General features: G+C 38.1%; 1 protein-coding gene across 1 annotated transcript; it reads right to left on the bottom strand.

The window, feature by feature from the left end:
- Positions 1–9,459: 9,459 nt before the first annotated feature.
- DNAJB9 (DnaJ (Hsp40) homolog, subfamily B, member 9) lies at positions 9,460–12,344 on the bottom strand. The gene is made up of 2 exons (XM_010831174.1): positions 11,883–12,344; positions 9,460–10,964 (listed from the first exon to the last, which is right to left on the bottom strand). Exons 1-2 carry the CDS (start codon positions 12,097–12,099, stop codon positions 10,510–10,512), a joined length of 672 nt encoding a protein of 223 aa, XP_010829476.1. The 5' UTR covers positions 12,100–12,344; the 3' UTR covers positions 9,460–10,509.
- Between the last annotated feature and the right edge of the window lie 1,476 nt (positions 12,345–13,820).

The following is a 13,820-nucleotide window of genomic DNA, read 5'->3' as shown; positions in this document are numbered from 1 at the left end:
ATTCAGGACTGATTTCCTTTAGGATTGACTGATTGGATCCCTAGTGGGAAAAGTCTTTGGGTAGTTGGATGTTTTTAGGAACAGATTTTATTATCTCAATCCTTCCATCTCCTCATATCTAGAGAAGCACTAAATCCCTTTATGGTTATGAAGGGATTTCATCCTCATGACTAACAACAACAAAAAGTCTTTTTAAAATGAGGGCTTCATGGTATTGAACTCCCTCTTCACCAAAACCTTATATATTGACCTTCACCCACTGCTGCTTTGGAGCATTCTCTCAGAGCTATCTGAGATGCTGCTTCCCAGCCTGCAGTCCTCATTTTGCCCCAACTAGAACTTAACTTGCAACTCACAAGCTGTACATCTTTTTTAGTCAACACTTTGACCCCACTAATCCATGTGAGAGCTGATGGTGTTATTAATATTAGGGTGATAAGAAGTTGTGAGATTCTGAAAACATTCTGAAGGTATGGCCAGTAGAATTGGCTATGTGGTGGGATTGCAAGAGCAAGAGAGAAACCAAGAATCAACCTGAGCACCTGGCAGGATGGATTGACAATCAGCTGAGATGAAGCAGACTTGAGTTGGAATATCTTGAATTCTATTTTAGATATTCTGAAGAGAGCTGTAGATAGTTGAATATATGAGTCGGAGTTTAGGAGAAAGAGTTGTCCTAGAGACAGAAATTTGTAAGTGGCATTTATACTGATGACTTTAAAATCACAAAAAGAGGAAGAGAAGAGAGGTAACATATGAAAGGGGAAGGGAAGAAGAAAAAGGAAGGAAAGAAAGAGGAAGAAAAAAGAGAAGAGGGAAGAACCAAGACTGAAAAGACACAAAGAAGAGAAAAAAGAATCAGCAAAGAAAACTAAGAAGCAATCAATGAGAGACAAGAAAAACCAAGAGTTTGGTGTTCTGGGAGCTCAGCCAAGATATATATTAAGGAGGAGAATGTTGAACTGTGTGTAAAGATGAGGACTGAAAAGTGGCCAATTTATTTGTTATTTGACATTGATATGCAATGTGGAGCTCATCAGCGACCCTGATGAGAGTAGTTCTGGTAGAGAGTTCTGGTGGGAATGGAAACTCTTTGAAGAAGTCTCACTACAAAGATGAGCAAAGAAATTAGACAGCAACTGGTTGGAAAAGTAGAGTCAAGAGAAAAAAAAATTTTTAACATAGAACTAGCAAAAGGTTTGTTTCCTGGTAGGAATTATTAAATGGAAAGCAAAAAAACTGATAACAGGAACAAGAGGGAAGAATTTCTGAAGAATATTTTTGAATGTTCTGAGAGATGTGATCCAGTCTATGGTGGAGGGGTTGGCTTTAGGAGGGAACATAAGGAGTTTACTGATGGTAGTGGGCTCATAGAAAGGCAGAGGAAGTGGAGCAGCCTCTATAGAAGATGATAGGAAACTTGGAGAGTTCTTTTCAGAATTCTTCCATTTTCTCAATGAAGAAAGAAAATTGCCAGCTATGAATGAGCATGGATGCATTTATCTTTGTGCTTTTTTTTTTTTCCATCCAGGTGAATTTTCTGATTTCTCCAATACTAGTTTATTATATGCATTATTTTTTATGTCATTTTCCATGTGGCAAACCAACACAGAGACATCAGTGGGCATTCTGAGAATAAGAAAAAGAGGACTTTTAGGCTTGGATCCCTTAAGGTGCATTACTATGTATAATGTATCTCTTAAGCATATGTATTCTATCTTGATGACCAAAATCTAACATTAATCCAGAGCTTTGTAATGTTTATAACAAAGAAAAGCAAAGTAATACTATACACATGTGCTTTACACTTTCAATGACATGGCTGTCTCTTCAAATCACTCTTCTAATTAATTTTCTCTACTGCCCATAGTAGTGCTGTAAGGGACATTAATCCTAACACTTATTTATGGAAAACTTTTAAAGTGTTTTAAAGTTTGTCTTTTCCACAAAAGTGTGTTCTTTACTTAGATTTAAAGGTATTGGTAGTCCAGAGTTTCCAGAGTGTTACATGGAATTCTTTTACTTAATTGGTCCAGAGAGATGCTCCTAGAAAAAGAGTTTTTTGATCATAGATTTTAGAAATGCCTCAAACTATATTTGCTTCTCAGAGCTATGCATGTAAAAAAATAATTGAGAAGTCTTAGGGGAATACGGGATTCCCTGGTGGCTCAGAGGTTAAAGGGTCTGCCTGCAATGCGGGAGACCTGGGTTCGATCCCTGGGTCGGGAAGATCCCCTGGAGAAGGAAATGGCAACCCACTCCAGTATTCTTGCCTGGAGAATCCCATGGATGGAGGAGCCTGGTGGGCTCCTCCAGGGTGCAAAGTCCTCCTCCAGTCCACAGGGTGCAAAGAGTCGGACATGGCTGAGCAACTTCACTTTCACTTCAGGGGAATAAAGAAAACTAGTGTTTCCCCTACTTATTTTCATTGAACACACAAATAACACAGTTTACAGCTATTCTTTTTTTTAAATATAGCATTAAGTAATACAGTCATTAGGCATATTTATTTTGATATTATTCCAATATTTAAGAATATGAATGTGACTGATACATTATTACAGAGTAGATTAGCCTATTCCAACTAACATAGCACCTCTACCTACAACAGGGAAGGAAACGGAGTGAAGGAACAAAAACGCTCTCTGAAAAGGAAAGAAAATGTTTTTCTCTGTATCTTACATCTCTAATGTATGTGGGTCTATATTCCTGATGTGTGTCAGGGAATGAGAATCAGTATTATCTAAATGATAAGAATGAATACAAATAACCAAATAATTATGCATTAGAAAACATCAACTCATTCCATTTCTAATTATGAAACATAATGTAGAAAATAGTAAAATTCATTTAAAACAAGAAAATGTTATTGCTCTTTTAATAATACCAACATGTTAATACATTTCATTGTCACTAAAAATAAACTGTAAAATACCAGCGAATGATTTTAATGACTTTTCCCTAATATGTGTAATCACTCATGTAATTTTTCAAGTGATCATTATTACTTGAAATTATATTTGAATAATAATAAATTAAGCTTAAAAAATTAAATAGTGGAAAGTTTTTTATTTTAAGCTGCTAATTTAGTGAGTGATAATTATATAATGTGTCATAACCCAAAAAAGACTACCATGAAGCATCTTTGAGATGTCAGCAGCATAGATTGGTGGAGGGAAGGTGAAAACAATGTAGATTTGAAAACAGGTGTAGATTTGACTCCCTCCAGGCCAGTAGTTAAAATTGAAAACAGGTATTCAAATAAATGAGGGAAATTGAGGTTTGACAGTGGCAGGATGGGGCAGAATAGAAAGCAGTGGATCAAAGCAAAAGATTTGATCCGGTAAATGGATCATGGTAGCAACCAATCTTCACATGAAAAAGAATACAATAGCCTCAACTTTGAAGAAAGAGACTTATATCTCTAATTTAGTCAACACCATTAGCATATGATTTCCTTCTTTAAATGCCTACACAATGATAAATACGAGGTACTCAAAGATACTTTGATTTGTAGATATTGGATAGGTGGCTAGGTCTACTTACTACCTAGTAATACACTAATATGGCATGGAATTCCATTTTATACCTCAAAAAATCACAAATTCTTATATTATAGAAATTTGGAGTCTGTCCCAAATAGTTGAAACCACAAACATTAAACCTACCAATGCCAAGATTCTGTAACATTTAAGATGAGGTTGATTCCTAACTGAAAAATTCAGCTATCAGTTCAGGGTACAAAGAGAAAAGCCCAGTCTTCTTTAAAAATCTCTAATGGTGGGGCTTCCCTGGTAGTCCAGTGGTTAAGAATCCACTTGCCCATGCAGGGGACATGGATTCGATATGGAACAACTAAGCCCGAGTGCCACAACTCCTGGAACCCATGAGCTTTAGGGCCCTCAAGCCACAACTACTGAGACTGTGTGCCCTAGAGCCTGGGCACTGCAACTACTGAAACTGGCATGTGACTCTCAGGCTCTAGAGCACAGGCTCAATAGTTGTGGCACATGGGCTTTGTTGCTCTGTGGCATGCAGGATCTTCCTAGATCAGGGATCAAACCTGTGTCTCCTGCATTAGCAGACAGATTCTTCACCTCTGAGCTACTAGGGAAGCCCCACTTTCTACTTCTTGATAAACTTTTTTTCACTTTCTCCCAAGACACAAAACTCCTAACACACTGGCTGCCTCTTCTGAGATATCGTTGTGTATTCCTCATTTTCTCCTCATGTTTCTTTTTGGGGGAGGGGAGGGGCTCTTTTGCCTTTAATTTTAGAGCACTTGAGGGCTTAGTTCTTGGATTGTTTCTTTTTATATCTATAAATATTCCCTTGGTGATTTAGACTCGTGGTTTAAAATATTCCCTATATTTTGACAATTCAGAAATACACATCTTCAGCTCAGCTCTCTCCAAATTCCAGGCCTATCTCTAACCCTGTGTATACATTATTTCAAAATTGTATGTCCAACTGAACTTCCCATCTTTCCCCTTAAGTCTTCTTGCAGCTTTCCCCATCTTAAGTTAACAACAACTGTCCTTCTGGTTCTCTAAACACTAAGCTTGGAATAATCTTTTTATCCTCTTTCACGCCTACATCCAATTGTTAAGCAAATAATCCTGGCAACTACTGGCAACCATTCCCACTGGTGCAGTGTGAGCTGCATTAATCTCTCATTCGGGAATATGAAGGTAGTCTAACTGATCTCTCTAGCCCACCACTGCCCCTCTACAGTCTACTAGCAACACAGCAGCCTGTATGATCCTTCTAAAGTCTATGAAAGTGAGTCATCTATTTGCTCAAAACTCAGCTATCACATTCCATTGTCAAATCTTTACAAAAGCTGACAAAGCCCTACAGGATCTGTCCTGCCCACCCACCTCACTATCTTTATAGACTCATCTCCAACTACTCCGCCTTATCAGTGACCTCCAGCTATATCGGCTTCTTCACTTTTCCTAGGACTTGTTACACATTTCCATCTTTCATACATATAACTCAAGTCTGTATATTCACCTTCTCAATGAGGCCTACATAGTCAACCAGTAAATACGGGGTTTGATGTCCAGGCTTCTATTCCCTACTGTTGGTTTTCCTTAAATGTCTGAATTCCTTGAGCATATGTATGTGTTTATGAAGGAATTCAATTTGCATAGATGAGAAAAACAGTTTCTTCAACAGTAACGTATGCCTGCATTACAGCTCCTTTTTCAATAGGAGCTATGGTTTCTTGTAAGTTGTCAGGGTATTTCAACTTGCAAGCAACTGCAGGTAAGTATGTAATCAGGATGCAGAAATTATTGCTCCCTACATGTCAAAATATGGTTTTATTTACTCTGGGACTGGAGTGTTACTATTATTCAACACCACCCTCTCCACCACCAAGTGAAAATTCACCTCTGCTCAATCTATCATGTCATCTCAATGCCCACAATTGGGGAGCCTGCCCAGAAATAATCTTTTTCTTTGAAGAGTTACACTGAGTCTCTGACCTTAAGAAAAAGCTGTCAGCAGTTTACCTGAAAGCACAAGGGCAAGAGTTCCCAATGAAGTTCTTCAATGAATTAACATAATTGAGCTCTGGCCCATTTCTTCACTAAAAATCTGAGACTTAAAAGCTTCTCCAACATCTTAACTATGGTTCTCAGATTTACCTCTCAATTCAAGCTCTTTGCTTTATACCCTTTTATATCATGCCCCAAAACTCCTGGATGTTATTTTATGTTATAAGCATGTTCATGGCTTCGTTTAGATTAGATCTGATAGAGAGAGTGCCTGAAGAACTATGGACTGAGGTTTGTGACATTGTACAGGAGGCAGTGACCATCCTCAAGAAAAAAAATGCATAAGGCAAAATGGTTCTCTGAGGAGTCCTTATAAATAGCTGAGAAAAGAAGGGAAACTAAAGGCAAAGGAGAAAATGAAAAGATATACCCATTTGAGCAGAGTTCCAAAGAAGAGCAAGGAGAGATACAAAAGCCTTCCTCAGTGATCAATGCAAAGAAATAGAGGAAAACAATAAATTGAGAAAGGCTAGAGATCTCTTCAAGAAAATTAGAGATACCAAGGGAATATTTCATGCAAAGATGGGCTCAATAAAGGACAGAAACATTATGGACCTAACAGAAGCAGAAGATATTAAGAAGAGGTGGCAAGAATACACAGAAGAACTGTACAAAAAAGATCTTCATGACCCAGATAACCACGATGGTGTGATCACTCACCTAGAACCAGACATCCTGAAATGCAAAGTCAAGTGGGCCTTAGGAAGCATCACTATGAACAAAGCTAGTGGAGGTGATAGAATTCCAATTGTGCTATTTCAAATCCTAAAAGATGATGCTGTGAAAGTGCTGCACTCAATATGCCAGCAAATTTGGAAAACTCAGCAGTGGCCACAGGATGGGAAAAGGTCAGTTTTCATCCCAAGAAAGGCAATGCCAAAGAATGCTCAAACTACTGCACTCCAACATCTTAACTATGCACTCATCTCACACGCTAGCAAACTAATGCTCAAAATTCTCCAAGCCAGGATTCAACAGTACGTGAACCGTGAACTTCGATATTCAAGCTGGATTTAGAAAAGGCAGAGGAACCAGAGATCAAATTGTCAACATCAGTTGGATCATTGAAAAAGCAAGAGAGTTCCAGAAAATACTTACTTCTGCTTTATTGACTATGCCAAAGCCTTTGACTGTGTGGATCACAATAAACTGTAGAAAATTCTGAATGAGATGGGAAAGCCAGACCACCTTACATGCCTCCTGAGAAATCTGTATGCAGGTCAAGAAGTAACAGTTAGAACTGGACATGGAACAACAGACTGGTTCCAAATCGGGAAAGGCTGTATATTGTTACCTGCTTATTTACCTTATTTATAGAGTACATCATGCGAAATGCCAGGCTGGATGAAACACAAGCTGGAATAAAGATTGCTGGGAGAAATATCAGTAACCTCAGATATGCAGATACACCACTCTTACAGCAGAAAGCAAAGAACTCAAGATGAAAATGAAAGAGAGTGAAAAAGTTGGCTTACAACTCAACATTCAGAAAACTAAGTTCATGGCATCTGGTCCATCACTTCATGCAAATACATGGGGAAACAATGGAAACAAGAGACTATTTTGGGGAGCTCTAAAATCACTGCAGATGGTGACTGCAGCCTTGAAATTAAAAGACACTCTTTGGAAGAAAAGCTATAACCAACATAGACAGCATATTGAAAAGCAGAGACATTATTTTGCCAATAAAGGTCCATCTAGTTAAAGCTTGGTTTTTCCAGTAGTCATGTATGGATGTGAGAGTTGGACTATAAAGAAAGCTGAGCAGAGAAGAATTGATAATTTTGAACTGTGGTGTTGGAAAAGACTCTTTGAGAGTCCCTTGGACCACAAGGAGATCCAACCAGTCCATCCTAAATTAAATCAGTCCTTAATATTCATTGGAAGGACGGATGCTGAAACTCCAGTACTTTGGCCACCTGATGCAAAGAACTGACTCATTTGAAAAGACACTGATGCTGGGAAAGATTGAAGGCAGAAGAAAGGGACGACAGAGGATGAGACAGTTGGATGGCATCAACAACTCGAGGGACGTGAGTTTGAGCAAGCTCTGGGAGTTGGTGATGGACACAGAAGCCTGGCATGCTGCAGTCATGGTGTCGCCGAGTCGGACACGACTGAGCAACTGAACCATGGCTTCATCGTATTCTGTCATTGGAACTAGGCGGGAAACCACCATGACTGACTTTATTCAGTATGTCACACGGAACTGAAGGTGCCAGCATTAACATGAACAATATAAATTTTAGAGACCTATTCCTGATATAAATTTCTGTATTCTGTTCAACAGTGGTCTCATTTTCCCCTGCTGCTGCTGCTAAGTCGCTTCAGCCGTGTCCAACTCTGTGCGACCCTATAGACGGCAGCCCACCAGGCTCCCCCGTCCCTGGGATTCTCCAGGCAAGAACACTGGAGTGGGTTGCCATTTCCTTCTCCAATGCATGAAAGGGAAAAGTGAAAGTGAAGTCGCTCAGTTGTGTCCGACTCTTCGCAACCCCATGGACTGCAGCCCACTAGGCTCCTCCATCCATGGGATTTTCCAGGCAAGAGTACTGGAGTAGGGTGCCACTGCACCATTTCCCCTAGTGTGGTTTTATTTAGAAAAATTAAAATAACTACTTCATGAATGCATAAATTCTTAACTGACCTTGAAGTGAAGCGAAGTGAAGTGAAGTTGCCCAGTCCTGTCCAACTCTTTGCGACCCCGTGGACTGTAGCCTACCAGGCCTCTCCGTCCATGGGATTCTCCAGGCAAGAATACTGGAGTGGGTTACCATTTCCTTCTTCAGGGGATCTTCCTGACCCAGGGTCGAACCCAGGTCTCCCGCATTGGAGGCAGATGCTTTAACCTCTGAGCCACTAGGCAACCTAAATTTTCATGGAACTGATCTCAGAATTGGACCTGAAATTTAGAGCACAAAATTGCCTACCAATCTACAGCACCAAAAGAACTTCAAATTTACCACATGCACTACAGTACCCAATGCAAGACATACTCAATCCCAAAAACTTGAAGAATTACACAAGTTAGCTCCAGAAAAACATAAAGTCATGTTATGTTACTATTTTATATAGAAGAAAAAAAGGTGACAGATTTTGTGTTGACTTATATAGGGAGTACAGATTAAGCTATCATATTGGTCATTGCATAACTACAGGAGTTCACCATTCTCTTTGTACATTCAACCTATACAAACTATAAAGAAAAAAAAATCTAAATTACGGAGGAAATTGTTATACTGATTACTGGTCTAATTTCTAGTTGCTTACACAGCTAATTACTCACACATACCTAGATTATCTAAGCATCTTTCTTTATATTTAGCTTGTATCCTAAGTGTGTATGACTCATGGTACATTTTCCCTTGCAAAAAGTATGCCAAAGAGCAAAATGGAAGGTTTAAAAAAGGGGGGGCGGGGGGGGCAGTCAAATGAATGTTTAAAACTAGATAAAATAATCCTTCATGTTTGTGATTTGAAATTTTTTTTTGCTTATTTTTTTGCCTTACTTTTTCTGTTTAATAGGCCACAGAGAATTTTTAGACCAAAATTCAAGGCAGGCGATTTTCTTATTATCAAATGAAAGTAGTATGTATAACTTTTAGGAACTAATAAAGATACATAAATATATTACATTCATTTTCTTCACAGATTTCAAATTAAAGATGATTACTAACAAATATAGGTTCATGCAGTCTGCTTTTTCCCAACCAGGCCTGAAGAGGAAAGAACCAGTGGCAAGAATACTCGCTCCTAGCAAGCAAATATACCAAAATTATAATTAACAAAATCTTCAAACTTCTGGAATAGTCTATGGTCAGTATTAGCAGCTCAATTGCTTATATACCCTCCAGAACTGCAGAATAGACTTTTAAGAATAAAATGAAAACAGAGATCATATTGTAAATATTATATTTCTCTCACTCACAAAGCTGTATGAGATATTTACTAGTTTTAATATGTATCCATAGGATTAGTACTCATATGGAGTACAACATGGAACAAGTGCAGAACTAAAGAAGTAAGTCCATCTGAAAACAAAAGCACACATTTCTTAGGATTTAAAAATATTGCACATAATAAGGTTGCACAGAAATTACTGGCTGTTTTTATAAACAGAATGAGGTATTAGTCAATCTCTAAAGATGAGTGCAAAGAAGAAAAACCACACACACACAAAAATACATAAATTCACACTAAGACCTAGAGGGCCAACAACTAATTAAGAAATGTGAAAAGATGTGTAAAACAGCTATGACTTTAACACTACAAAATCATTAGCCAGGGATCAAACAGGTAACAATCTCTTGACAATATTCAAGTTTTCAACTTTCTTTTGGTCTTAAAAACTATGAGCAACACAATCATTTCCTTTACTCCAATTCTTCTGCATGGTTCTGTGGTAAATATTAAACCATACTTTTCTCAAGCTTTCAGTGGAAATTAAACAAGATACTGCTTGCCATCCTTTGCTGAACTGAATTATACAGTTTCACATACATTTTGCAACCTAAGTCAGAGATGCTACAGAGCATGCAATTTTAAATTAGCAAAGGTTTCACTCAAAAAAAATCATTCATGTTCACATAATTTAAATCTAGAATAACTTTTAAAGTTTAACCTTTAAATATTTGTCAGGCAAAGTCAATTCTTTCCTTAAATTGGTCATGTTAATAAGCCCAAGGACAAGTAGAGAAAAAAAGACCAGGCAGAATTATAGTATCTTTTTTTTAAAGAACCTTGTCTAATCAGGGAAATTAATTAGCTATTGGTCTCCTAATTAGATGTTGAATTGTCAAAAACAATTTAAATATATTTAACAGCTATATTAAGTTAAGTGAAATCATGCACTTGTCAAAATAGTTCACAAAAAAATTCTTTCTGCATCAAAGATATTGAAGAGGAGTCACCTAATTGGGTTTAATGAGAACAGAAAAAGAACCAACTACTGTCCTGAACAGTCAGTGTATGTAGTAACCATATTTCCTCTTCGTTGAGTGACAGTCCTACAGTGCTTGCTAGATCCATGGAATCTATTTTCAGTCTGTACTGTATGTCCATTGTTGGTGGTGTCAAAACCACTAAAAGAAAACATTTTCTCCATATCTTCAAACATGTCATCAAACAAACCACCTCCAAAAGAAAACTCCTGGAAATGGTGCCTTTGTCTACTGGAACCATCCTGGCGTGTCTGGAAGTGATTTTCAAAATGCTTCTTGGACCGAGTATTTTGGTTTTGACCAAAAAAATCAAAGTCCTTAAATAAGTCATCAAAATTGAAGTTAAATGAGTGCTCAAAAGGACTTCCACTAGCTCTTTGTCCTTTACCATTAGTAAAAGCATTATGTCCAAGTGTATCATATTCTTTCCGCCTATTAGCATCTGAGAGAGTTTCATATGCTGAAAAGAAATAAAAATACTTTAGTAACTGAAGAGAAACAAAATTACATATATCCAAACCTTTTAAATTTATCTATTTTATGAAAAGATTTCACAGCACAAATAAAACCAAAGCTTACAAGCGTAAGAGTAAAAAGTCACAAAAGGCAGAGATTTTTTGTCTTACCCACTGTATGCTATCAGCAGTTAGCACAATACCTGCCTCTAGTATCTATACAATAAATGTTAAATAAATGCTACCATTACTAAAAATAATTATATGGGAAACAATTTCAGAGTTATTCTTCATACTATTTGTGTAAAAATCACTGCTTGCATTAAAGAATTTAATGAGCAAATTAAGAGGAATTCAGATTTTTCACCTCCTTACTAGCTGAAATAAATGTTTAACTCCAACTCCCAGTTACCACTACCCAACATTAACTACTGAATGCTCAGGAGATGCAATCTGTTTCGGAATTAGTATTAAGTCAAAACTTGTTTAAAACTTTTCCTTTAAAGACAAATGTGGCTTTGAGATGTAGACCAAGTGAGGAAGAAAAAAAAAACATTTAAAATCTATTTAATTTTTTTATGCTCAATAGTTTTATATTTAATCTCCATACTTCATAAAAACTTTAAATTTGAGGTATCTAAAATTCCTAACATAAACAATAAGCGATGTTATAAATAATAAAAGAATGAAATAATACATTTTCAACATTTTTAGATCTGAATGCCCTAAAAAGTATATACTTCCATACATCCAGGATCAAAATGTTATAAGAAAACAGCCTTGAGACTTTCATTACATTTACATATACATCCCACTTTACCTCTCATCTCCCACAAAACCTTCAAATACATACAAACTTCTTACCTATCATTCTCCTTTACTACTTAATACCTTTGAGACCTTGGAAATAGTCATTTACATACCTTCTGCAATCTCTCTGAATTTTGCTTCAGCATCAGGGCTCTTATTTTTATCAGGATGGTATTTCATGGCCAACTTGTGAAAGGCCTTCTTGACTTGGCGCTCCGAGGCCGACTTTGGCACACCTAAGATATCATAGTAACTTTTGGAAGCCAAAATTAATTCAGTTATCATTAAAATGCAGATTGCAAAGATGAAAACTGATTGGGGAGTAGCCATTTCTAATATCCTAAAAAAGAAAAGAAAAAAAATTGTGGAATTAATCTTTAGATTTTTCTTTTAAAAGGAACTGGGTGAGCTTTTAGGATTTAAAGTACACTAATGCAGTAATGCAAAAAGGGTGGAAAATCAAAATACTTTTTGAAAGAATCCTAATCTTCAAGAATGTATACTCTGCTTCTGCTGCTGCTGCTAAGTCATTTCAGTCGTGTCCGACTCTGCGACCCTATAGATGGCAGCTCACCAAGCTCCCCCGTCCCTGGGATTCTCCAGGCAAGAACACTGGAGTGGGTTGCCATTTCCTTCTCCAATGCATGAAAGTGAAGTCGCTCAGTCGTGTCCAACTCTTCGCGAGCCCATGGACTGCAGCCTACCAGGCTCCTCCGCCCATGGGATTTTCCAGGCAAGAGTACTGGAGTGGGTTGCCATTGCCTTCTCCGATGTATATTCTAAAGGGGTTTAAAAAAATTTAACTGGAAACATGTCTATGGTAAATAGCCCCATATGTCTAAATTAGCAGTAACCTTCCCTCCTTAAGAAACAGGCTTCCCAGATGGCTCAGTGGTAAAGAATCAGCCTGCCAAGCAGAATACGCAGGTTCAATTCCTGGGTCGGGAAGATCCCCGGAGGAAATGGCAACCCACACCACAATTCTTGCCTGGAAAATCCTATGGGCAGAGAGAAGCCTAGCAGGCGACAGTCCACGGAGTTGCAAAAGAGTCAGACACAACTTAATGACTCAACAGCAACAAAGAATTTTCAGTTTTCATTTCGGCAAAAGGAGCCAAGGCTTGCACTTATAGAATCTCAATATCACAATAATATTGACAACTCAACAGAACGTAATACTCTTTAAAAAAAAAAAAAAAACTGTAAGATCTCAAATATTTAATACAAAAGCATGAATATATGTTAAAAACTCGTAATTAACAAAATTTAGGATTTCTGCTAAGGCTGCCAAAAAAAAAAAAAAAATGAACTTTCATTGTTTGTACTACAGATAAGGTAAATTTACTTTCAAACTTCTCAGGAGTCATTAAAGTATTTCTCTAACCTCAAAGAAGTTTCCACCTAGAATACAACTTGGAATTCTCGAGACTACAGATTAAATGATTCGCGATTTAAAAAGAATTGATCCTGTTTTTTGAATATAGGAGTGCTTATAAACCTAAGATGACATAACATGCCTGACGAAAGACACTCTGGTTTGTGGAAACTGCCTGCCTTCCTCTCCTGTGGCCCGTTTGAAGCGTAATTAGTAGACAGATCACTTCTTTCCAGAGAGTTAGTCACAGTCACGGGTACCAAGAATCAAGTACAAACTCCTGGTTAAACGAACACAAACCGAGCGTGTACTGCGGTGCCAAAGGGCGGTTGCCAAAGGGCGGGTCTAACACTGGCAGAGAGGTACCTTCCTGGTTTAATAAACTTCATTTCAGTTTCAAGGTGAATATCCCATCCTTTCCTAGAAGACTGACTGCCTTATACTGACTCCTCATTCCTAAGAGGGACCTGGCGGACAGTCCCGAGGGTCTCTCCTCAGAACCCGTGACTGCTTGGACTAGACCGTCAGCCCTCACCCATACTCGCCCTAGCAGACCAGATGCAGCCGTTGGGTTGAAGGGCTCGGGGTCCCACCCGGGGTCCGGCCCTGAGAGGAGCTGCCCACACCCGAGAAAGCCCGCGGCACAACCCCACGACAAACAGCACTACGCTGTGTT

Source organism: Bison bison, unplaced genomic scaffold, assembly GCF_000754665.1.
Source record: "Bison bison bison isolate TAMUID 2011002044 unplaced genomic scaffold, Bison_UMD1.0 scf7180017864525, whole genome shotgun sequence".
Classification (NCBI taxonomy): Eukaryota; Metazoa; Chordata; class Mammalia; order Artiodactyla; family Bovidae; genus Bison; species Bison bison.
This window is presented reverse-complemented; position numbering and strand designations above follow the sequence as displayed.